The sequence below is a fragment of the Littorina saxatilis genome, linkage group LG1 (assembly GCF_037325665.1).
Source record: "Littorina saxatilis isolate snail1 linkage group LG1, US_GU_Lsax_2.0, whole genome shotgun sequence".
In the NCBI taxonomy this organism is placed as follows: domain Eukaryota; kingdom Metazoa; phylum Mollusca; class Gastropoda; order Littorinimorpha; family Littorinidae; genus Littorina; species Littorina saxatilis.
The window spans coordinates 68,361,430-68,388,751 of NC_090245.1; the positions used below are offsets into that span (position 1 = coordinate 68,361,430).

A 27,322-nucleotide genomic window follows, 5' to 3' on the forward strand; every position below is an offset into this window, starting at 1 on the left:
TGAAGCCGTTTTCCCCTACTGATACCTTTACTCCAAACCAAAAGCTGTATTTTTTCCATTAAAGGCGGAGTAAGCCTCCCGTAAACCATCACAGATACGGTCAGGCTTTTACACACAGTACAAAACACCATTTCATTTAAACACTCACCAATTGAGAACATCCTAGGTGCCCTCCGTAAAGAGCGAACAATTTTCAAAGAATTTATTTTTGCGTGGTTTATCTTACCCCTGAGCCATCGTGAACCCGTGTGATCCAGTTTTCCCTTTTCACAATGCAGTCGTCAGTTAGTCATTTGAATGCGACTCGACGTGAGCTTATCTACAATAGCACGTTTTTTATGCACGAAACAACGGCTGTGGTTCACAAGAACTCTAGCGATGGCTTTTGACTGTTGAGAGGAACGGCGATTTGCACTGATAAACCGTCGTCTGCTACGACCCTTGCGTGACCCTGCTTCCGGGCTTTTCTTTTTTTAAACTTTCACAACTTCGAATTGTTCTGATCTTGTCTTGATGAAAAACGAATTCTTTTATGATTAAAGAATGTTTGTGTAACAAGCTGTCAATTTATTATTTAGATTTTAAAAGTTAGGTCTGGCGCAAAAACGAGGCGCCGTTGTTGTTAACGGAACAAGTCTACGAAAATAAATTCTTGGAAAATGTCTCACGCTCGACAGAAAGCAGCCAGGATCTTCCCGTTCGGTGAGCGTTCAAATGGAAGTATGCTTGTACTGTATTTAGACGCTCGGGGAGCTCTGTGATGGTTTACGGGAGGCTTACTGTGCCTTTAACATCAGAGGAACATATCGACATCGTCATGAAATTTTATTACCAATTCAGTGCCCCATATGGCTTTTTGACCAATCAGGACGGATTCTAGGTGACCCTCTAAATGTTATAACGTTCAGGCAGGGACCCTTTTTATATTTAGTCAAGTTTTGACTAAATATTTTAACATCGAGGGGGAATCGAAACGAGGGTCGTGGTGTATGTGCGTGTGTGTGTGCGTGTGTGTGTCTGTGTGTGTGTGTGTGTGTGTAGAGCGATTCAGACTAAACTACTGGACCGATCTTTATGAAATTTGACATGAGAGTTCCTGGGTATGAAATCCCCGAACGTTTTTTTCATTTTTTTGATAAATGTCTTTGATGACGTCATATCCGGCTTTTCGTGAAAGTTGAGGCGGCACTGTCACGCCCTCATTTTTCAACCAAATTGGTTGAAATTTTGATCAAGTACTCTTCGACGAAGCCCGGACTTGGGTATTGCATTTCAGCTTGGTGGCTTAAAAATTAATTAATGACTTTGGTCATTAAAAATCGGAAAATTGTAAAAAAAAATAAAAATTTATAAAACGATCCAAATTTACGTTTATCTTATTCTCCATCATTTGCTGATTCCAAAAACATATAAATATGTTATATTCGGATTAAAAACAAGCTCTGAAAATTAAATATATAAAAATTATTATCAACATTTTTTTTTCGAAATCAATTTAAAAACACTTTCATCTTATTCCTTGTCGGTTCCTGATTCCAAAAATATATAGATATGATATGTTTGGATTAAAAACACGCTCAGAAAGTTAAAACGAAGAGAGGTACAGAAAAGCGTGCTATCCTTCTCAGCGCAACGAATACCCCGCTCTTCTTGTCAATTCCACGTGCACTGCCTTTGCCACGGGCGGTGGAGTGACGATGCTACGAGTATACGGTCTTGCTGCGTTGCGTTGCGTTCAGTTTCATTCTGTGAGTTCGACAGCTACTTGACTAAATATTGTATTTTCGCCTTACGCGACTTGTTGTTTATCACGCTAAAAATTAACAAGACAAAGTAAAAATGTAATTCAACAATATCAGCGTGATTTATTCTAAAGAATGACACTTCAAATGCTGTCAGGTAATACTCTCTTTATCTAAAAAAAAATACCGAAAAGCGAGTTTTGTCGGTGGGTGCGTAACGGAACAGCAAGGCACCGCCCATCGTCGGAGTGTGCAATGCCGACCGCTCACTTGAAATCTAAATGATCAAAGTTCGGAAAAATCAAGTGAAATTGCGCCACTCGCTTTACATCAAATGTATCTTTACGTCATTTCCCATCTGTCTGGAGTCGGTTCTAAATCTGTCGCTCTCTGTTCAACGAGAAAAAGCGAAGCAACCGAAATGCATGTTCAACATGGTTTATCTTGTGAGATTGTTGTGTGTCAAAGGCATTTGATCTGTGAATATTCATCACGTCAGGTGTGTTACTCTGATTGGCTGACTCAGGTCACGAGAATTCTTTGACTGACAGGCATAATCAGGTAGAAGCGCTCAAGTTCCCTTTGCGGCTGTTCTGTCTAATTCGCGGGGTTGCTTCGAAATTTTTTGGGTCAAGTAAACGGTAATAAAACCGTTATTTCTAATATGCTGACTGTTAGCAAATGATAACAGACATGTCTCACAAACGATATCAGCATTCGCCTAAAAGGCTCATGCTTGATATCTTTTTCTCGACATGTCTTGTTATCATTTGCTAACAGTCAGCATATTAGAAATAACTCATAATGGAGTCACTCATTTTATATAACTTTTCAGTAGAAGGACAAAACTGCTTATTTTTTAATATTAAATAGTGTATACATTGGTACCCAGTGCAGATAGAAAGATAAAAGAATGTTAATCATGTATTGTGCATTTTAGAGAATATTTCTCATTGAGAATGATTTACATAGGCTAATGCACAAAAACATCAAAATCGTCAACAATCGAGTTACAATGTACATCAAAATTCCAGGACGACGACGAACAATACACAGGTTCCACACATCAGCTGCAGACTGAAAGTAATATGTTCACACTAACCAGCTCACTGTCTGAAGGGACCCGAGATAAGAAATCGAACAGTTCATTGTTGCTGATGGCGTTGGGCTTACGCAGCTTCTTGGTGAACTTGTTTATACCTGAAAGTCACATGTATACTGTACTTATTTTGTACACCTGAACAACATTTATGGAAAGAATTTTGTCGTCTGCTTTGGTAGGTAGTTATTCACTATTTTTTAACCTGAAAAAAAAATTAGGTATTAGACAGTCTTATTTTTTCATGAACCAAGATGTAAATGAACAAAGTATGACATGTACATATATTATCACAATTCTATGTGGAGGGTCTGAAAAAAATGGAAGCAAACAACTTCAAACATCACTTAACCCATTCGTAAAACACCATTTTGACGTCGTCATGGAACATTGGCGTAATTTATTTTAGACAGCTTTTTTATTTTTATTATGAAATAGTGTTTGTATATATTTGTACCTGGTATGTGGATAAAAAGATAAAAGAATGTAAGTAGAGGTTACACGCCGAGTCTCGGTGATTATTAAAAATAATGGTCGAAGTTAGCGGATCATGAAAAATGCGAGCTTTAGCGAGCTTTTTCATGACCGCGAACTGAGACCATTATTTTTAATAATCACTGAGACTCGGCGTGTTACCTCTACTTACATTCTTTTATCTTTTTATCCACGGAGTTGGGTAACTATATTAATTAAATGAAAATTTAATCAGAAATTTTCGATTAAATCACATATTCTTACTCCAACTCCCATAAATAGCAGATTGCTACACAAGGTGGCGGGAAACTCACTTAATTCTGGTAAGAATCCGGCCTGCTTCAACCATGACTGGTAAGCAACTACTCGAGAATCGAGACGAGGGTCGTGGTGTATGTGCGTGTGTCTGTGTGTGTGTGTGTGTGTGTGTGTGTAGAGCGATTCAGACTAAACTACTGGACCGATCTTTATGAAATTTGACATAAGAGTTCCTGGGTATGATATCCCCATACGTTTTTTTCCGTTTTTTGATAAATGTCTTTGATGATGTCATATCCGGCTTTTCGTGAAAGTTGAGGCGGCACTGTCACGCCCTCATTTTTCAACCAAAATGGTTGAAATTTTGGCCAAGCAATCTTCGACGAAGGCCGGACTTCGGTATTGCATTTCAGGTTGGTGGCTTAAAAATTAATTAATGACTTTGGCCATTAAAAATCTGAAAATTGTAAAAAAAATATTTTTTTAATAAAACGATCCAAATTTACGTTCATCTTATTCTCCATCATTTGCTGATTCCAAAAACATATAAATATGTTATATTTGGATTAAAAACAAGCTCTGAAAATTAAATATATAAAAATTATTATCAAAATTAATTTGTCGAAATCAATTTAAAAACACTTTCACCTTGTTCCTTGTCGGTTCCTGATTCAAAAAACATATAGATATGATATGTTTGGATTAAAAACACGCTCAGAAAGTTAAAACGAAGAGAGGTACAGACAAGCGTGCTATCATTCTCAGCGCAACTACTACCCCGCTCTTCTTGTCAATTTCACTGCCTTTGCCGTGAGTAGTGGACTGACGATGCTACGAGTATACGGTCTTGCTGCGTTGCATGGGGCCTGAGCTTTGGCCCTTTATTCGGCGGTTCTGCGACCAGGCAAATCTTGAACGGCCTCACAGTGATGTTTTGACGTTTTAAGACGTCTATCTTTTACCACTTTTTGCGGGTTCTCTAGTACCCGCTGGGGTGGTAGTAGTTGCTTACCAGTCATGGTTGAAGCAGGCCGGATTCTTACCAGAATTAAGTGAGTTTCCCGCCACCTTGTGTAGCAATCTGCTATTTATGGGAGTTGGAGTAAGAATATGTGATTTAATCGAAAATTTCTGATTAAATTTTCATTTAATTAATATAGTTACCCAACTCACATAGTTAATGCCCTCCCTACCTACCCCGCAAACTTTTGTTTAAAGGTGGTGTTTCATTGGGAATGACTATAACCGGCAGTATGCCCCGCGCATGAGCGGGCCGCTGGTAAGGGGAGGGTAACTCCCGGACCTTGTCAAGGTTTTGTTTTGTTTGTGGAGTTACCTCCCCCTGTTACCAGGATCAGTACTTCAATGTCTAAGCATCAAACGGAAGTTAATGCCTGGCAGCACTACATGCAGTTCTTGTCCGCCATGTTGAAACTACAACTCCGTGAAACGGAGGACAAAGTCACAACACAAATTACCAATACAAATGGCGGCACAAGCAACAAGAGTAAACTGTTACAGATAAGTCACTAGACTTAAGCTTGAACAACAAACTAATTGCTCGGCGAACAAAGACAAAACTTGTCTGAGTGAGCAACTGCTCTCGTCCGCCATAGTGAAAACAAAACAAACTCCGTGAAAAAGGAGAGAGACATTTTCACCGGTGAACAGTTATAAAAAACAAACGTTGTAAACAAGAACGATCTCACCAACAGCTTAGCAAGATGTACCTAGGATCAAAGGTCCTCCCCCCAGGAGACCAAAGGCTGAAAAGCCTAAAAGAAGTACAACCACGTCTGAACACAAGCGTGTTGAATTATAACCGGCAGTATGCCCCGCGCATGAGCGGGCCACCGGTAAGGGGAGGGTAACTCCCGGACCTTGTTGTCAAGGTTTTGTTTTGTTTTGGGAGTTACCTCCCCCTGTTACTAGGATCAGTACTTCAATCCCAGTAAACATTTTGGGTGCGCCGCGCATGCGCCGCGCATGCACCTGCGCCGTGCATGCGCCTCATGGAACTTTGGTGCATGCGCCTCAGTCAATACTATGATCGTCCACTAGTCGACGCGGCGCATGCGTATATGGTGCGCCTGACCATCGCGTGACCATGCCTGGAGCAGGTGACATGCATGCTAGAAGTCGATGCGGCGCATCCCAAGTAATTCGAAGTAAAACAAAATTCGAGTTATGATGACTATGCATGTACGCAATCTAACTGGACACACTGTTGACTTGAAAGACATATTGTAATATCATACATGGCATCACACAATAATCAAAGACACAAATGGAAAACGTGTAATTAACACCGTTACCTACTATACAATTGATAATATATATATACCACTCACTTGCTATTCGCCTAAATGCTTGCGGTGTGCTGTGACACATGTAAGAAACCAAAAGAAAAAAAGACTTTACTTTGGCGAAAAGAGCATATGCTGCTTATTTTTGTACATAACTGCTATAACTGTATTTTTACATGTAAAAAACATAGAGATATATCTTACCATTTCACCAAGACGGTCAAATTATTGACGATGAATAACGCATAATAAGGGGAGATCATGATGACGTACATGTCTATGGTTGCACAGTTGCCGCCCTTGGTTCGAAAACCCGGGGAACAGGATCAGGAATATCTAGTCGCTGGAACCTATAAGGTTATGCGGCGACTTATCAGATGATAATGTTTCGAACTTATCTTTTAAAAATTAAGTAAACAAATCTATGGAATATTTTGGAGTTCCATTGTGATTGGTTAAACAGATCTATATATCTTCTTATTATTTTATCCGTACCGTGTTTACATTTGAAAACAGATCTTTTCCGACGCCCCCCACTAAATTCATTTAAAAAAAACCCAAGACCTATAGGCTCTCGAAAATTTGATTTTCATAAGCACATTCCCCCCCTCTTCGTTCACAAAAAATCCGCAGGCGCTAGCTCTTACGGTTAGGACGCCGCTCTCGTGAAACGTTTTGGGGAAATCAAGCTGCTTGCCGTAAGGGGCCAGATATTGTTTTGCCAATTTTTTTTTAGTGTACCCCTTCAATAGCATGATACTGTCTTAAAAAGATTTTGAAATCGCTTGAGCCGTTTAGCCGCCGAATTAAATTAAAGAAATAGCTATATTTGGACTTTTTCACATTTTAAAGCTGGTTTTTTTTCCTACCGTCTGCACGACCAACCCACAATCCGATGTACCTTTCGGCTCTACGTAAAAACAAAATTAACAAACAAACAAACCAACAACAACAAAAACCAAGCAAAACAAATACACCCGCATTTTGGAACTGCGCGGCGTCGGTATGGCGCATTGACAGTGGCGATGGTGTAACCTAGAATTTAAATGCACCGGCGCGTAGTCTCCGCGGCGTATGTCCGCGCAGGTGGGATCGCCCAAGCGACGGTGAATGCATGCGCGGCGCACCATAAATGTTTACTGGGATGTCTAAGCATCAAACGGAAGTTAATGCTATTTATGTGAGTTGGAGTAAGAATATGTGATTTAATTAATCTTATTCTAACATTGACATGATGTGTAATATTTCAATAAATATTTTGATAAAAAATACTCCTTGGGAGCATGCATTTAACAAAATTCCTGCAGTTTTTTTCAGTTGGTGTTAGGTGAGTTGATTATATCTGTTTTCCTACAAGAAAGACCCCCATTGCCCATCCATGCTGCAGTTACACTATGTTGAAAAGTAAAGCATGTATATTTAATGCTTATCAGACACATTATGTAAGTTGGGTTACTCTCCTGAGACCAAGAGCTGCATGAATTCACACCAAAATAATCACTTTTAAATGTCAAAATCAATTAAAAAGATAGATGTCATAAAAGGAGCTTCATGCAATGTCAGAGTGCATTAGTTAATAGAAAAATATCTTAAATAGAATGTGTTTGAAAGAAGTTGATCTTAAGTGAGTTTCACAACAGTTACAGACAGAAAGATGGAGTTATCGACATGCTAAAAGCCTAGTAACACTGCTGTGAAGAAGAGCCAGACCACAGAAATTACTGTTCTACTTTGTAGCATGAAAGATCTTGTCTTATCATACTCAGACCTGGGAACCCCTGTTTTGCACTTAGAGTATTCTCAAACAAACTTGGTGTATTTTCAGAACAATGAGCGTTCTCCACACAGCATTTGAACATCCATGATTCAAACATGCTTCACACGCACCCGCACCGTTAATGAAGTTTAACAATACATTTAAAACAAATGCTTCTTTCCATGTTTACCGACAAAAACAGAATTTATGTGCCAAATACTGCATAGGCTTCGGGATGCGCTTCTCAAGAAAAGTAGTCTAGGAATTTGTCTGGTCGTATTTTTTCTCCACTAACCGTAATGATCATATTCTAGACAATCATGCGTACACAATACGGCAAAATCGTATGGATTCCCAGTTCTGCATACTGTTAGTCTAGTGATGTATGAATTAGGTACAGCATTGCAAGTTTACAAAAAAAACGTGTGTTAATGTATTATTAGTGAGCTAAGTGTATTATCGTCTATTATTAGTGAGCTTGGTGTTTTATCGTCTATTATTAGTGAGCTTTAAAGATGAGAGATCGAATGATATACCTTTCTTTATGAACTTTTTCAAACCTGTAATTGTCAAACCACAAACAAATGATCCACTAGCAAAATGTTATAAAATGCTAATGTACTCCCATAAAATAATGCACCAGGCCCGTTTGCATACACAAACAACACCGCAAACAAGACCTAACATGTGGTAAATACTATGGCTTATTGAACAACACAATATTTCATCGATCATTCGGAGATACAGTGAAACCTCTGTTTGTTTGTTTGTTTGTTTGCTTAACGCCCAGCCGACCACGAAGGGCCATATCAGGGCGGTGCTACTTTGACATATAACGTGCGCCACACACAAGACAGAAGTCGCAGCACAGGCTTCATGTCTCACCCAGTCACATTATTCTGACACCGGACCAACTAGTTCTAGCACTAACCCCATAATGCCAGACGCCAGGCGGAGCAGCCACTAGATTGCCAATTTTAAAGTCTTAGGTATGACCCGGCCGTGGTTCGAACCCACGACCTCCCGATCACGGCGCGGACGCCTTACCACTAGGCCAACCGTGTTTGAAAACAATCTGAGACAATTAGAACTTATAAGGGAGGGAGTCATAAAATAGAGATAATTCAGTCTGAGGAAACAGCGTTTTGAAACAGAAGTTAACTGTTAGAAATGTTTAATTTTAAGTAACGCAAGCAAAGAGTTTTAATAACTCAGCACCCCACATGCTGTTAAAATGTTTAAATAATGAAAGCACCGCCATTTTAGCTTTTCTTGTAAATCATAAGCAGTTGCAAAGGGAACAAACAATTAAGATGAAAGAAAAATCTCACCCCAAGCTAAAATCAGCAGTCTGATTGGAATAAAATACAATACTAGGACACCGACTGAGAGTGCCACCACAGCAAGGGTAGACAACCATGGCACCGACCAGTTGAATGTGCTGCAAACAAAAAGGTTGGAACATATTAGTTAATCATATCAACTTAGTATTCGGTATAGCATTTGAGGCAAAAGACAATTGGCAGGCTGAAGAATATATTAAAAAAAGCTAGCAAAGCTATGGCATGAATAAGTTTTTGCTAAAAAAAAAAAACAAGTCATAATAATGCATGCTGTTATCAAGTTTTTCATTATCAGAGACCCTTCCGCACATGTTGGGGAGGGTTTTACCCTGTTTTACTACATGTAAAAAACATTTTTTACAACAATATGTGACCCTCCACCACGAAATGAGTCGCATGTCACCTCGCGCGGTTCTGCGCTAGGCTTAATGCAAGTCCAGGGAGTGTCTGGTAACAGTGTGAGGGTCACCTTAGTCACAGGCTTATAACTCAAACAGTTTTCGCTCTTTTCTAAAAACGGATTTCACCACTTGATAGAGCATAAAAAACTCTTTAGGAAAATGTAAAAATATGAAAATCATGCAAAGGTGACATCCCGTGGTGGAGGGTCACATATTGTTTGCAAATCAACAAAGTATCAACACAGCATTTCATTACTTGTCATGTATGGCAGTCTATACAAGACTGAAATTTTAACGAATTCATCAAGTTAAAAGGCTCACTTTTTAACTCGTTCACCAAGGGAAGCAACCATGTCCATGCCTTGCTGTACTTGCAAACACACGTCCTGTATAGACTGCAACTTCTCCTTGAAGCTTTTCTTCTCTTCCTGCAAACATTAGTCATCCTCTGTCAACATGCGTTCTACTGACATCAATGTTAACCATGATTTAGGAAGTGACATTCTCATCAAGTTCCATGCTAGTATTTCAAAATAAAATAGTTTAAATGCCATTATTAATCTAAAATGTGTGGTGTTGTGTAATGTTGCTTCGGGCAACTTAATTAACACTATGATTCATTATAGCTATAACGATAGCATACATTATGTTATGTACCATATACCGTGCAAATTTTAAGAACAGAACAGTAACAAGAATATGTACTAGTACAGGATGAAGTTAACATTTTCTTCACTGACAATAAAGTAAAACAGAAAGAGAAAAACAAAGAACAAAAGATGGAAGAAATACTGTCTGTGACAGGTCTTTTCAAACACCAGTAGAAACCGTCTTCCTTGACAACTTAATGCTCCATAAATTGTTTTCTTCAATCATTGTGATGCAACTTTAACATCTATAAAATTGAAAACTTTTCTTGCTTGTTCTCATGGATATGGAAGGATAGCGCATGTTATTAAAATAAATCCTTTTAAAAAGACAACATTATGTTCTAATTTTAGTGACTGTACATTTTCCAAGCAAACAACTACGCGGTACATCAATATGCAATGTCTGCTTCACAAATTCAAATAGAAACGAGAGGATTTCTGTACATTACAAGTATGTTTTACAATCCTGAATTGGTATTGTCTGCTTTGAAGCTGATTTATTGTTTATACAAGGGACTTTAATTGCCTATGAGCCCTTTTGTTTTAATCACTCAAAATGTCGCTGATGGGGTCTATGTCGACCAAAAGAGTGGGATTCCCTGTAGGTGGAGTTCCTGGAGAGGGATTCCCTGTATACAGGGAATACCACAGGATTTAGTTCCTGTAGCGTGTCGCTGATATCGCTGAAAGTCACGTGATGCTTGGCGACATCGGTAGAATTTGATGTTTTTCAATCTTTTTTGATATTTCTTAGAAATTCGAGTATGGTTTGCAAGTTTTATTGCAAAACTCCACCCTGTGGGATTCCATGTATACAGGGAATCCCCCTCCAGGAACTCCACCTACAGGGAATACCACTCTTTTGGTCGACATAGACCCCATCAGCCAAAATGTCACATGATTTAATTGCCATTTGACTATAAATAATAACAAGTTGCGTAAGGCGAAAATACAACATTTAGTCAAGAAGCTGTCGAACTCACAGAATGAAACTGAACGAAATGCAACGCAGCAAGACCGTATACTCATAGCATCGTCAGTCCACCGCTCACAGCAAAGGCAGTGAAATTGACAAGAAGAGCGGGGTAGTACTTGCGCTGAGAAGGATAGCACGCTTTTTCTGTACCTCTCTTTGTTTTAACTTTCTGAGCGTGTTTTTAATCCAAACATATCATATCTACCGTACTTTCCGGGTGACAAGGCGCTTCGTTATCTAAGACGCACCCCCTTCTTTTTAAAACAATTTGTAATCCAGTCACCCATTGGAGCAGGGGGCCATAGGGCGCACCAAAATTGAAAAAGTATACCGGTAGTCGAAGAATGAAAATAAGCCGGCGAGATCAAAGCCAGGTCCATTGTTTATAGACACGACCTTCTTCCCAGGGGTCAATGACCCAGTTTTTGCCATGAGAGGTGGTTCCTGTCATATCTGAGAGAGGAAACACTTCCTGCTTCGGGGTCAGTGACCGGTCAGTGACCGAGTTTAACAGAGTCGAACTCTGTGTGTGCGGCGAGATCAAAGACATTGTGATAGCTGGGTGGCCTTGTTTATAGACACGACCTTCTTCCCAGGGGTCAATGACCCAGTTTTTGCCATGAGAGGTGGTTCCCCTGTCATATCTGAGAGAGGAAATACTTCCTGCACCGGGTCAGTGACCGAGTTTAACAGAGTGGAAATAATTATGTGTGCTCTGTGTGTGCGGCCAGATCAAAGGCAGGCATTGTGATAGCTGGGTGGCTTGAGAGCTCGAGGAAACTTGGCCAGGGCAGTACCTAGTAGCTGAAACATGCATTATCACAAGTTGTTTGACTGGTACTCAGGCGGTCTCTTTGATTTTTTTCGTATTTCATACACGGATTAGAGGCTTCCTTATACAAGACGCAGGGGCAGGGGTCGAACTAGAGGAAAAAAGTCGCGCCTTATGACCCGGAAAGTAGGTATATGTTTTTGGAATCAGGAACCAACAAGGAATAAGATGAAAGTGTTTTTAAATTGATTTCGAAAATTTAATTTTGATAATAATTTTTATATATTTAATTTTTAGAGCTTGTTTTTAATCCAAATATAACATATTTGTATGTTTTTGGAATCAGAAAATGATGGAGAATAAGATGAACGTAAATTTGGATCGTTTTAGAAAAAAAAAAATATTTGTTACAATTTTCAGATTTTTAATGACCAAAGTCATTAATTAATTTTTAAGCCACCAAGCTGAAATGCAATACTGAAGTCCGGCCTTCGTCGAAGATTGCTTGGCCAAAATTTCAATCAATTTGATTGAAAAATGAGGGCGTGACAGTGCCGCCTCAACTTTCACGAAAAGCCGGATATGACGTCATCAAAGGTATTTATCAAACAAGTTGCGTAAGGCGAAAATACAATATTTAGTCAAGTAGCTGTCGAACTCACAGAATGAAACTGAACGCAATGCCATTTTTCAGCAAGACCGTATACTCGTAGCATCGTCAGTCCACCGCTCATGGCAAAGGCAGTGAAATTGACAAGAAGAGCGGGGTAGTAGTTGCGCTAAGAAGGATAGCACGCTTTTCTGTACCTCTCTTTGTTTTAACTTTCTGAGCGTGTTTTTAATCCAAACATATCATATCTATATGTTTTTGGAATCAGGAACCGACAAGGAATAAGATGAAAGTGTTTTTAAATTGATTTGGACAATTTAATTTTGATAATAATTTTTATATATTTAATTTTCAGAGCTTGTTTTTAATCCGAATATAACATATTTATATGTTTTTGGAATCAGCAAATGATGGAGAATAAGATACAGCAGTCCCTGCAATGTACGGCCCCCGGCGTGAGCGGACACCTGACATGTACGGACACATTTGCTCGGCACGGAGTGTTTTCCTTCTATATTTGCCCCCCCTTAAACGGACACCTGGAAAACGTGGACACGGACACTCATTTTCGGTCCCAACAGCAGGTCATACCTCCAATGTACGGACAGACCATCGTCAAATTTTCACCACAACAAAATCCACAAGGAACTTAGTCGATAAATATCGACAGGGGGCCGACAAATGGTTTAAATGGGAAATGTGTGTATATGGGTGTGGGTTTGAAACAAACAAACAAACCAACCCATGTGAACCCCGGGCCGCAGGCCTTCGATGTAGTGATTGAAAAAAAAGGATGTTCTCAAATGGTTCAATTCTCATTTGGTCTGATTCTCAAATGGTACCGGTATACTCCCCCCCCCCCCCCTGGCCGCAGGCCTAGGAGTAAAATTTTTATAGACACTGACCTTCTTCCCAGGGGTCATTGACCCAGTTTTAGCTATGAGAGGTGGTTCGCCCAGAGGCTGTAGAGTATACTGGGGCGGTCTCTTTGATGTCTTGAGAGGAAACTTGGCCAGGGTAGTACATGCACCAGAACTGGTGGACACCAAGGACAAACATGAAATCGAAGCAGTTTGCTTTCAGAGAGAACGGTCGTCAGCAACTCAAACTTCTCTGTTTTCTTTTTTTTTTTAAATCTGACTTTCTTTGTGGCCCCCTGACTCCGCCCCCTCCCTCTGTAAGGACCCTCCTCCACAAGGACCGATTTTTGTCAACATTTTAAAGGTCGCTAGAGAGGGGTTCCACTGTATGACCTAACCGCTACTGGCAGACGGCCTCAATCTTCACGCGCAAAGACGAGATTAATAGGTGCTCGGTTTTGGTATTTTGAATTACATTACATTAAACCTTTGTTGGGTTTCATGGTCATGGCAACAGCCATAATAATATTACATGATGTATAATATCATATTTCAGCATATGTGAATTACATGTCATCATACTAAACTGTCATACATTTTTATTCCTACATTATTCTGATTGATCACAACCAAACCTACTATCATTGGACACATCCAAATGCAAGCGCCTGTTCTTGACAATTTCTCTCTGATCTAAATATAAAATCAGTGCAATTTCCTGGGTCGGGCTTTGCCACAGACACTCACGGTTTGGCCTGTAGGTAAAATGTACAATGTATTTTCTGATTTGTGCACAAAAGCTTTTTTTCTTTTTTCTTTTTTTTAACATAACAATGTTTAATGTCACTGTATGTTTAAAAGACCATGGTCATATTTGTAAAAAAAATGTTAAATTAGAAAATAAATAACATTTTGGTTCATGATTTTTCCTACACCTGTGCTAAAAATAAGAAATAAAAATGTCGGGTATATAAGTCACTCAAATACAGCTAGGTATGAATGGCTCGGTTTGAGTTTGTTGCAGTTGACCCTGCACAATGCGACATATCATGTTTTTGTTGAACAATTTTGACGTCACCCCTCCCATAGGGTGACGTATTTCACAACTTCCTGTGTTACACAAACTCTGTGATGACCAATTTTGACGTCACCCCTCCCATAGGGTGACGGATTTCACAACTTTCTACAGATGACCAATTTTGACGTCACCCCTCCCATAGGGTGACGGATGTCACAACTTCCTGTGTACACAAACTGATGACGTATTTCACAACAAAATGGCGCTGCCCATGGTCAACCTCGAAACTATCCGTATAGAATGGGGGCGTCCTCGCCCCCATAATAACAGAGCAGTCCGGCTCTTGGTGCAAAGATCACAGCCGCAATGGCGTGACGACAGTCACTGGTAACTTGAGTGCACCTGTACCCATCAGGAGGGGAGGGTAGTTTTGGTCAGGAGTGGAGTACATGCGAAGATACCAACATGAAACTGCACTGTGCTCTTTATTCTTGTCTGTTGGACGTAAACAACACTGAGAAACCACAGTCGATGAAGGTCCTGAGCGAAAGAGAGTGAAAAACCGGCCACAGTTCTCAGCATCGTGTGTCTGTGTGTAACCTCTTTCATTGACAAGATACTCTTGTTTCCCCTCAGCCTTGACCAGTGAGTCGGTTGCCTAATCTGTGAACCCTTCAGTTGTCTTGCTGTGTCAAAAGTTACGACACAGTCAACTGGTTTTGCTCTGAGTGAACAGTTGGAGCTGACCTCTCTGGCCACAGCCCAACAGTACATGGCTGGAGGGAGGGAGTGAGAGAGAGAGGGAGGTGGGGGGGTGGAGGGGTAGCTGGCTAAACTCTGTGGGGTGTCCGGTGTCACTGCATGTCAGCAGGAAGAGCATTGGAGAGAAATAGAGAGGTGTACTCTTCCACACAATTTCCAAGCATCAGTTGTCACGGCTTGGGGTAGGCATTAGTGAGGGAGAGTGGGAGCTGTGTTATGTACAGTGTATTTCCGACTGAAGAGTGAAAAGTCACTGCCATGCCACATGATCGGCATGCAGTCAATAAAGCCAGACAAGATGAAAATAAATTACATGATTATGACATGCAGCTCTATCTGCTGCTATTTATTCAAACTGGGTTTCAAGCCAATTCTTGCAAAGCATCTGCACACGCTCCTCTGTGCTGTGTTTGTGTGGCTGCTTTCGTATGTCAGTGCATGGTGAGTGTGTTCACTGCCTTGAGGATTTATTTTATCTCTTCTTTTCAACACTTTTCATACAAATCATTTTTACAGAAACGTTTAAAGAAGTATTATGAGTTTATTGTTTATTAGCCACAAGAAGTGATTAGCATAGACTCAATCCTGTTGTTTGTGTGTCTCTGTGTGAGTGTATGGGGGAGGGGGTGGTGTGGTCACCCCTCCCGTGACCGGACACCTGCAATGTACGGACAGTTTTGCTATGGCCCAAGGGTGTCCGTTCATGAGAGGGACTGCTGTACACGTAAATTTGGATCGTTTTATAAATTTTTATTTTTTTTTACAATTTTCAGATTTTTAATGACCAAAGTCATTAATTCATTTTTAAGCCACCAAGCTGAAATGCAATACCGAAGTCCGGGCTTCGTCGAAGATTACTTGACCAAACTTTCAACCAATTTGGTTGAAAAATGAGGGCGTGACAGTGCCGCCTCAACTTTCACGAAAAGCCGGATATGACGTCATCAAAGACATTTATCAAAAAAATGAAAAAAACGTTCGGGGATTTCATACCCAGGAACTCTCATGTCAAATTTCATAAAGATCGGTCCAGTAGTTTAGTCTGAATCGCTCTACACACACACACAGACACACGCACACACACCACGACCCTCGTTTCGATTCCCCCTCGATGTTAAAATATTTAGTCAAAACTTGACTAAATATAAAAAAGGAAAAAAACGTTCGGGGATATCAATCCCAGGAACTCTCATGTCAAATTTCATAAAGATCGGTCCAGTAGTTTGGTCTGAATTGCTCTACACACACACACACACACACACACGCACGCACATACACATATATACAGACACACACACACACACATACACCACGACCCTCGTCTCGATTCCCCCCTTTACGTTAAAACATTTAGTCAAAACTTGACTAAATGTAAAAAATGTGACACAAACTTAGAACACCTAGCTTAACTTTATCAAAACAAAATTAAAACAAGTTGCGTAAGGCGAAAATACAACATTTAGTCAAGTAGCTGTCGAACTCACAGAATGAAACTGAGCGCAATGCAACGCAGCAAGACCGTATACTCGTAGCATCGTCAGTCCACCGCGCACGGCAAAGGCAGTGAAATTGACAGGAAGAGCGGGGTAGTACTTGCGCTGAGAAGGATAGCACGCTTTTCTGTACCTCTCTTTGTTTTAACTTTCTGAGCGTGTTTTTAATCCAAACATATCATATCTATATGTTTTTGGAATCAGGAACCGACAAGTAATAAGATGAAAGTGTTTTTAAATTGATTTCAAAAATTTAATTTTGATAATAATTTTTATATATTTAATTTTCAGAGCTTGTTTTTAATCCGAATATAACATATTTATATGTTTTGGGAATCAGAAAATGATGGAGAATAAGATGAACGTAAATTTGGATCGTTTTAGAAAAAAATAATTTTTTTTACAATTTTCAGATTTTTAATGACCAAAGTCATTAATTAATTTTTAAGCCACCAGGCTGAAATGCAATACCGAAGTCCGGGCTTCGTCGAAGACTACTTGATCAAAATTTCAACCAATTTGGTTGAAAAATGAGAGCGTGACAGTGCCGCCTCAACTTTCACGAAAAGCCGGATATGACGTCATCAAAGACATTTATCAAAAAAAGGAAAAAAACGTTCGGGGATATCATACCCAGGAACTCTCATGTCAAATTTCATAAAGATCGGTCCAGTAGTTTGGTCTGAATCGCTCTACACGCACGCACACACGCACGCACACACGCACACACATACACCACGACCCTCGTTTCGATTCCCCCTCGATGTTAAAACATTTAGTCAAAACTTGACTAAATGTAAAAATTAGGAACATACTTTCTGTACTTAAATTAAAGGCAAAACCATAATGAAATATGACTCTTCACATCATATATGTGCATTTAGCTAATTAGATGTACACTCCTGACCAAGATTTCACTAATTGCCTTGTGTATGGAACATAATAATTCATGGGAAGTACCAGGTATACTTGTCTTAGTACTGTGCATGGACTACCCTGTAACAAATTGTCTAACAGAAAAAAATGAAGGGGTCTGCAGACAAAGAAGCTCAAAATCCAAGAGAGTTTACATGTATAATGAAAGTTGTGGTATAAATGACGAAGGGGTGAAGAGATGGTGATACAATTAATGTATACATTTTAAATGTAGAAACATGCTTAAAATATATATGGCACATATACAACTACAAAATTGTCTCAGCGTACAATTATAATATAGTCTCTGCAAAATCACAACAAAAAAGAATGAAGATATTCTTCGACTGTCCTTCCTCTTTTTCTCTCTCGATCTTTTCTTTTGATTGTTGTTCAAAGCTCAAGGTTCTAATAAAAGGGTTTTATTCTAGATTCAAAAGTAAATATTTTTGTTTATGACAAAATTAAGCAGGGTAATTTCAGGTAACTATGATAGAAATGGTGGTACTTATTCTAACTACTGATAAAAAATGTAAAGCAGCTTTCTCTTTGAAAAAAAAAAAGTAATTTTATTTAGGTATGGGCTTCATGCTGTGTTCCGGGTTCATCTTTGTGAGTAACCACATATCTCACCTTTTCGTTCATCTGCTTTCCATTGTACAGCACAGAAATACATAATTTTGTTATAGTAGCTGGATCTTGTGATTGCATTCTATACATTGCTTTTTACAATCAACTTACAAATAAGACCTGGAAAAAAACAGCGCAAAAAGAAATTATAATAGAAATTACACAAATAAATTAATGATTGTATGTCCTGGCCTTCTCTTGACTAAAATATCTTCTGCAAGAGATATTGAAAAATATTTCTAATAGAACGTGTTTGCCTATTAATTACTTTTTCCCCTTTCACTTCTACTCTGTAGCTCATCTTTTTCAACAGTGAAGCATTGAAGTTGCACCAAGAGACACACACGCTCACACACACTCATGCACACACACACCCTCTTTCTCCCTCTCTTCTCTGAGAGTCAGTTTTGGTCATAAAACATAACCGGAAGAGACATGCCGACCTACTTCTCAAGTTCCTATACGTTAAAATAAAAACAACTGAAAATGAAAAAAAAAACCATGCCAAATAACACCCCCCCCCCCCCCCCCACGTATTCTAACCCATGCAGCCACACACCATTTTACCTTCAATAAACATCTTAACTATGAAGGTAAAGGGAATATTATTTAAATAAACACAGACTTCCTAACCAACCAAGCCCAAATAAAAACAACAAACATAAAATCAAAATGATAACATAATTGCAACAAATGCAACTTCAAACAAAATACCTGTACTACTGCATTATTGACTGGGTTGAAAATAGCTAAAAACTGAAGAAACATATTCAAGGCCAAATGAGAGTTATGCACTGAAATAAATCAGTCATTTAAAAGAAGAAAAGTAAATTCAAGGGTAGTAAACACTCGGGTGAATCAACTGATAAAAAAGCATACAATGGAACATAATATACTACAATGAAAAATGATGAGAATGAAATAGCAGAGAACATATACAAGGTAGGCTTCCATATATTTAGATTTACAGAGATGTGGAGTTGTTTGCATGTTCTTCGTTTACAAGAACAGGAACTTATAATACATGTATACAAGCTATTTTGTGCGATACACAAACCGACTTCTTTTTTAAAATACATGTGTTATTCCAACAGAATGTAAAGTGAGAGAAAAGCTTGAAAATTGCTTTTTGAATCGTTTGTTTTTTTAGGTTTGATGAATATGAAATAACAGCACACTACATTTGAAGGAACCCAAGTGCTGCACACAAATCAGTCACCATTTGAAAACAAATCTGCCACACAAGAACACCTGTTTACTGCAGGAGAAATGCACAGCAAATCAACAGCATTTGAGAAAAGAAAAGAGACTTTAACGTGGAAAGAGCTCAGCTAAAAAAGGTGCATAAACCCAGAAGGCTATGTACACAGAGATTAGCTGTGACACTAGCTACATAAGTAAATAAACAGAAATCAACACTATTTCTGAATATTTGTTTACCTTCACTTTGGAATTCTAGACAAACAGACAAATTGCAACCGATACAAAAACAACGAAACAAAATTGCACTTAACTCAGAAGCAGAAAACATACAACAGAGAACTCTCAGGGTCATCAGTTAACACATTGAGGAGTTTGCTACATATCGCTAGTGAAAGCACCTCATAACATGTACTCTACATCATTGCTATGGATATTCTATTTCGGCAGAAGGTGCAGACTGCTTACATTTATCTCATTCATGAAAATTAGAAATACGCCATGATGATTTATAGCCATGCAAACACAGTGCTTGAAGAATTGAGAAAGCTCTATTAGTGTTATTATGCTTCTTAATTCTATGCTGGTTTTGGCCAATTTCTATCAGAAATGATAAACACAAAGCAGATGTTCATCAGCGTTACAACAATGCAACATCCTCCGACACCAACTTGACTATAAGACTTGACTACCACAAGATCAAATCTGCTACATAAACAAAGAATATTCTTTTCCTTCTATTTTGTAAAAAAACCTATTTTGTGAATAACTATACAATACCTTCAAATCTCACACAGAATGACATTCACAAGGCTTCTTTGCCTGCATGTGTACAGCAGTTTCATAATTTTATTTTCTTAACTCCGAACCTGTAGTGATGATTAATATGTAAGAATGTTAATGTCCTGTTAATCTCGTTTTACTTTCTGTCTTTTCTACATTCACAATCTTATGTTTCCACAACTTAACTATTTAATGATTAACTGATAGTCTATTCCTTGGCCGGGCTTCCTGTACAATGACAACATTCATGCACTGACAACAACATGACTGCTGGGTTACATCTGTCCTCTTTAGCACAGGAGGCATGCTGCCTTTAATGTTACCTTTTCTTTCTCCTCGTCTTCTTCCTCGTCTTCCTCATCGAAATATTCCTATTAACAGAGAAAGGCAAAGGTGAATTTATATGTTATAATTCATTGCAATGTACACTAGAACAAGTCAAAGTCTAATTTTTTATTTTTTACTTATTTATTTAATTCATTTTTTTAATTTTTGTTACAGAGGAAAATATGAATAGTCAGCTTGATTGGCTAATTTACATTACAACGAGAACAAAATATCACACACTAAATGTTTCAAAATAAATCTGAACAAGAAGGGCAAAGCCCATACGACTCACATGCTTTACACATTTTTCCTACCAAAATACATGTGACCTTGACCCAAGGTCAAGGTCATGCAACACAAAGCTGTTAATTCAAGACATAGGAAGTACAATGGTGCTTATTGGCTCTTTCTACCATGAGATATGGTCACTTTTAGTGGTTCACTACCTTATTTTGGTCACATTTCATAAGGGTCAAAGTGACCTTGATCATATGTGACCAAATGTGTCTCATGATGAAAGCATAACATGTGCCCCACATAATTTTTAAGTTTGAAACAGTTATCTTCCATAGTTCAGGGTCAAGGTCACTTCAAAATATGTATACAATCCAACTTTGAAGAGCTCCTGTGACCTTGACCTTGAAGCAAGGTAAACCAAACTGGTATCAAAAGATGGGGCTTACTTTGCCCTTTATATCATATATAGGTGAGGTATTGAATCTCAAAAACTTCAGAGAAAATGTGAAAAATGTGAAAAATAGCTGTGTTTTAGGCAACATTTATGGCCCCTGCGACCTTGACCTTGAAGCAAGGTCAAGATGCTATGTATGTTTTTTGGGGCCTTGTCATCATACACCATCTTGCCAAATTTGGTACTGATAGACTGAATAGTGTCCAAGAAATATCCAACGTTAGTTTTCCGGACGGACGGACGTCCGGACGGACGGACGGACGTCTGGGGTGAGTACATAGACTCACTTTTGCTTCGCATGTGAGTCAAAAACGATCTAATTCCCTAAATTTTGAAACTTTAAAATTCACCATGTTTTTACGAGTCAAAAGACTACTTTAGTACTAACAAACTCAAAACGCTGCTTGCCAAAGAGTGTCTTAGTTCAACAAGGACATTGTTGACTTATATAAGTTATTAAAAAACAACTTGTGAACACAATAGTCCGCTAGCTGGTGCAATGTTCTCTGAACCAAATTATATGATATCCTAGTACAAATGACATGATTTTACCAACATAATATGGTATCACAAAACAAAATCACAGTGACACAATGTGACTTTCCCGTTGCTTGATCGGAGGGGACACAGTGATGCATGTGACGTACTTGACCTACTCACATCTTCAACTTGCTCGCGTTTGAAGGCCCCCACAATCTGAGCAATGATGAGATTTTTGAGGAAGATGAGCAGCAGTGTGATAGGCAGCATGTACATCTCAAAGTTCCACACCATCACAAGGAACACCTGTACACACACACACAATTAGCAATGACACACACACTTGTCAAATATCACAGTAAAGTGCTGTTCACATGGCAGCTAGATTTTCAACCAACTTTTCCCGAACTTTTGTTGATTGGAAATCGCTCCTGAGTTGTTGAGGCCAAGTCGATTTAAGACAGATTTAGCTGCAACTCGACTGGCCTTGCCTTCAAGTCTGCCGAGAATAGACCTTTTTCGTATAACCTTTGCCCCCAGCGTTTCGACCAATCAGATTTTAGGGCACGGCAGCCTCTCTCTGATAACCGGAACTAGGGGGCAATAGGTGCCTGGCCTGAAATACCTCTTTCACTTTCGATGCTCGAAGATTACTTTGCCAGAGGATTACTTTGAGAAATTCTGCAAGAAAACGGATTATCTTGTTCAAAATCATGAACAAAAAGTCAAGGACATGCACGAAGGTATGGTTTGAAACGGCTATTGGTGGTATATGGACGAAAGACTTGGCGAACTTCCCCTGCATAAGCGAGGGTGCGTATCGCTAGCGCTACGTGTCATTTGTCATTTGTGCTGAGTGTCATTTGTCCTACGTGTCATTTGTTCTACGTGCCGCTATCGCTACGTTGATTAGTGCTACAAATAATTTGTCGATGAGTCGCTATCATTCGTTCATTATCACTACGTGTCGACAGCACTACATCTTTCAGCGCGACGTGTCATTATCGCTACGTGTCAATACCACTACTTACTGACGACTCTCTCTTTCTCATTTTTTCAGTCTCTCGCTCTCACTCGTGGTTTGTGTGTGTATATGTATGTCTGTGTATGTATGTGTGTGCGTGTGTGTGTCTGTTTCAGTGTGTGTGTGTGTGTGCCTGTGTGTGTGTGTGTGTGTGTGTGACTCTATCTCTCTCTATCTCTCTCTTGCTCACTCGCTCGCTCACTCACTCTGTCTCTCTCTATGCCTCTCTCTCTGCCTCTCTCTCTTTCTCTCTCTCTCTCTCTCTCTCTCTCTCTCTCTCTCTCTCTCTCTCTGTGGCCTTAATAATAAACCATTCCGAGTTCTGAGTTCTCTCTCTGCCCCCCTCTCTCTCTCTCTCTCTCTCTCTCTCTCTCTCTCTCTCTCTGTGAAGCACACACACACACACACTCACACACACAAACACACACACCGCCACACACACACCGCACACACACACACACGTACACGTACACACGGTATCGTACACACAAACTCACACAGAGAAAAACATCCGTGTATGTACGTGTATATACGGTATCATGCGAGAGAGAGAGAGAGAGAGGTAGAGAGTGGGGAGGGGAAATCCAAGATTAAGGGTGGGTACGAAGTCAACGTAGTTGGCATCGCTGATAGCCGTGCCATTGCCAGACACGAAGTGACTCGAGCAGACTTTTCAATGGCACGACAAACCCCTGTCGTCGGATTGCTTGCACCCATCGCGTCCTTCGCTGTTGCGCCTTCGCACTTGCACCCATCGGAAAGCCATACAATGACAAATTCTGTCCACCGTATTTCTCTTTCTTCATTCCACTGTTGCACTTGCAGTTGCAAACACAACAGTTTGCCTCGTCGTCTCCGCACTTGACTTTGCACCAAGCCTCGTTGTCGATTTTTCCTTTTGCCCCCTAGTTCCGGTAGATCTGACAATAAACTTCACAGCGCATGCGCCACAATTTAAGTGAAAAAGGTCAATTTCCGCTTAAACTAGTTTAAGCGTTTGCGCCGTTTACATGGACAGCAATTTTGATTTAACTTGGCGCAGACTAAAATTGCTTGAAAGTTGGTAAAAGGTCTGTCATGTGAACAGCACTTGACACGGTAACGGTGCCAGTCACAAAGCAAAGACACCAGGAACACAACCTATCACTCACTGATACTCGAAAAATTTTAATTAAATTTTCATTTGATTAATATACTTACCCGAATCACATAATAGTATTGACACACTTCGAGATGCTTAGGTCATGATAAAAGCTACCCGTCTAAGTACAAGGGAAGCAACCCCAACTAAAAAAGTGACAGCACCATGGTACTTGCCACCCGCGGTTGCCTCCCATTAGTGGGTGACTATGTCACCATTGGTGCCTACCACGTGATAAACATCAATCGACTTATAGAATACTAAGAAACTATAAAGCGGGGCAGGCGGGAGGGAATTACCTATGTGATTCGGGTAAGTATATTAATCAAATGAAAATTTAATTAAAAATTTTCGATTAAATTACATGTATATTCTTACTCCGAATCACATAATAGCAGATAACTCCAACAAGGTGGTGGGTAAGATCAAAAAAGTTCAAACTCACTCAAAGGACTGGAGAGGCATCGTCCAGCCGCCGCCAAGGCAGGAATGGACCAAGATCCATCCTGACAGAAGGCAGCAATAACTCTCGGAAAAACCAATAAGGACAAAATCTGAGCGCCAGTAACTAAGCGCAGGACGTCATCCAACCCCCTAGACCGTAAAACGGCCGAGGAGGAGGCCCGGGCCCTGGAAACATGAGCTCGGGCCGAGCAAAAGAGGGTGATAGAAGAAAGCTTTGACAAGGGGGATCCCGAGCCACTCTAAAGCCTTGCTAAAAAAACTGGCCCGCTGCCAAAAGTCAGGAAGGGCCCCATGAGAAAGAAAAATCTAACTCACTCTAAAAAACCCTGACAGGAACTGGCCCACTGCCCGCAGACAGAAAAGGACCGAGAACCATCCTGATGACAGCGCGATGTCTCTCAAGCGAAAGTTGCAAAAGTCAACATCAGAGAGCCCTGAACCGAAAAACAGCCCAGAAAGGGGCTCAAGTCTTGAATAAACCCGAGCCGAGTAGAGGGACAGACAAGCTGCCCCCCCCCCCCCTTACTATTGGAAGAAAATGCCAATGCCCTGGAAACGAACCGTGCGTAAGGTTGACCATTCATAACTGAAAAGGACCAACCGTCACGGAGACCGTAAGATAATCATGCCAAAGTATGTAAACCTTGGGATGGAGTGAGGCCCGAAAGGCCCTTGAGATAACAGTCAGCTCCAGAAGAGTGACCCATCTCCAAGAAAGAGAGAGAGACAACTGAGTACAAGATACCAAAGTCCAACTCAAAGAGAAAATCTCAAAGGAGACGGTCACCCGTAGTCCTCTACCAGTCCATGCGGAAGCATAGAGAGAGGTAAAAAGAGGAAGCAGCGGACTACGATAAAGCGTAAGCCATCGGAAATGCGGAGATCACGGTGGCCAAAGCCTGATGTGACCGGTGACCCTAAACAAAATGACGAAAAGTCAGAGTGTTCGCAGAGCAGTCTGCTTGTAGGTAATTGAATGAAAATCAAGAACCCAAGACAGAAAACAAGACTGGAAAGGAAAACCGGAAAACCGTGAAGCCAACCAGCGTTAGAACGAGAGTTCTCAGGGAAAAGGGCCCGAAGTAAAATTCGCGGCAGACCAAACCCAGAAAAAATTCCTGAGTTTGGCTGAAAGCCAAACACGTCTGATTACCTCAAAACCGAGAATCAGACACGGAAAACAACAGGCAAACGTCAGTAATAGTTGCAAGTGGTAGAAGGTGACCGTGACACTGGCAACCCAACCCACCGGAAGTCGACCCGACTCGCCTCATGTCGGGATGAGGGAGAAGAGGAAGAGACCAAATCTAAAGACACGGGGACCGTAGTCGCCCGTGCCAGGCAGGAGACTATTACACGGGCTAAGGCTGGGAGCCATAACGCCCGTAGACCGGCCATAAAAGATGCTGGACTAAAGCCCGCACCAAGAAAACCGGAACATTAACTAGACCTCTGCCGAAAGGAGAGGAGTAGCCAACGAAGCTGAGAAAAGTGATAGGCCACAAGAATGACTCCTCACCATGCATTGCCAAAGCAATGCAACCTCAGGAAAATCTGAATGTAACTTCTGAGGCCAACTCAAGTAAACCTTAAGTTTGGACGAAACACCAGAACGAGTCCGATCACTAGAGAAAGACAGAGTCAGACTCGGCGAAAGACCAACTAGGACCGAGTCCATAAGAGAAAGCAACACCACCACCGCCGACGGAAGGAATGGCTGTTGCACCAGCTGAGGCTAAAAAACCCGGATGCCCGAAGGCCGGCTGTTGTTCCGATAACACAGACTACAACGTCTGTGAAAGAAACAACCTCTCCGGTTAAACCTGAGCTGAGGACTTAGCCTGAAAGGGCTGAGTCTGCTAGGTAGAGCCTGTTTTGCTGCCTCAAAGCTTGAAGAGCAAAAGAAGAGACCTGAAGGTCTCTATGAGTCTCTATCTCCAACCTCCTGGCCTCCAAGCCGGGAAGCCGAAGAGAGACCCATTCACCGAGGGTGAAGAACTATAAGGGAGTCTCTCGTTGATTCCACATAAAGCTAGGAATGGGCGAGGAACAAGTCCCGTCTGTACATGACCGCATGGCCATTGTGCATAGAGGACGACCTCCTCTGTTCTAAATTCACCCTAGCAAAGGTGGAGAAAGCGTCCCCTGCGTCCTGCTCTTACTGAGTGTAAAGGTCGCCAAGGACTCCGTAAAGGAGTGTCTCCGAAAAGGAGGCAAGTTCCAAAAGCTGTCTGCCCACTTCCTCAGAGGGGAAGAGAGTCCGCTCAGAGAGCAGGGGACTCAAATCGTTCCCCAAAGGCTTCGTACAAAACCGAAGGAGTTCCGGCGTGACCGGCAAAGGTGCACGCGGAAGGGCAAAAGACGACAGCAAATTCCACCTCATTGGGGGTGAGGCTTGCCCTGGGACACGCCTCTACCCCTGTCCGAAGACGACCTCTTGCCCGAACCACAGAAAGGGGCATGAGGCCTCTTGCGGGAAGCAGGGTGCGGCTGAGCGGAGGTCTTAGTCTGCTTAGACTGAGCCTGCTTCTGCAGCTTCAGTGACTGAAGAGCAAAGGAAGAGAACTGAGTGTCTCTGTTGCTCTCAATCTCCTGCTTCCTGGCATCAGAGGCCAGGTGGCAGAAGAGAGAGCCCTCGACAAAGGGCGACGAACGGAGGGTGTTCCTTGTCGACTCCTTAGTGGACTGGGAGTGGGCAAGGAACAAGTCCCTTCTGCACGTGCCGCGTGGGCATAGTGCAGAGAGGACAACCTCATCTGCTCTTCGTTCACCCTAGCAAGTGTCGAGAGAAGAGTGGAGATGTCTTCCGCATCCTGCTCTTTACTAAGAGGGCACCAATGACTCCGTAAGAGCCCGAGAAAGGGCTCTAAGGAGCGTCTCCGAAATGGAACTAAGTTCCAAGAGCTGTCTGCCAACTTCTACAGAAGAGGAAAGAGTCCGCTCAGAAAGAGGCAAACAAGAGTCCTTCTTCAAGGGCTTCGTGAGAAGCGGGAGAAGTTCCGGTGTGACCTGCAAAGGTGCACGCGGAAGGGCAAACAGCGAAAGTAAGTTCCGGGACAACTTTGGCATAGGCAACTTCCTCTGAGCCGCGGGGGGCACGAAGGAGGAAGCCTGAGCAGGAGAGGCGAGATATTCCAGCGCCAGTT

General features: G+C 41.0%; 2 protein-coding genes across 2 annotated transcripts in view; both read right to left on the reverse strand.

The window, feature by feature from the left end:
* Positions 1–27,322, reverse strand: part of LOC138950706 (uncharacterized) — a 134,967-nt gene that overhangs the window by 54,305 nt on the left and 53,340 nt on the right. The window lies entirely within an intron of this gene.
* LOC138977092 (multiple C2 and transmembrane domain-containing protein 1-like) overlaps positions 1–27,322 on the reverse strand; it is a 58,101-nt gene that overhangs the window by 6,137 nt on the left and 24,642 nt on the right. Inside the window, exons 10-16 of the mRNA XM_070350005.1 lie at positions 21,727–21,852; positions 20,372–20,419; positions 19,506–19,520; positions 9,701–9,807; positions 8,967–9,076; positions 5,304–5,348; positions 2,845–2,942 (exon numbers count right to left, since the gene is read on the reverse strand). Coding sequence (XP_070206106.1) covers positions 2,845–2,942; positions 5,304–5,348; positions 8,967–9,076; positions 9,701–9,807; positions 19,506–19,520; positions 20,372–20,419; positions 21,727–21,852 — 549 coding nt within the window. The remainder of the gene's footprint in view (positions 1–2,844; positions 2,943–5,303; positions 5,349–8,966; positions 9,077–9,700; positions 9,808–19,505; positions 19,521–20,371; positions 20,420–21,726; positions 21,853–27,322) is intronic.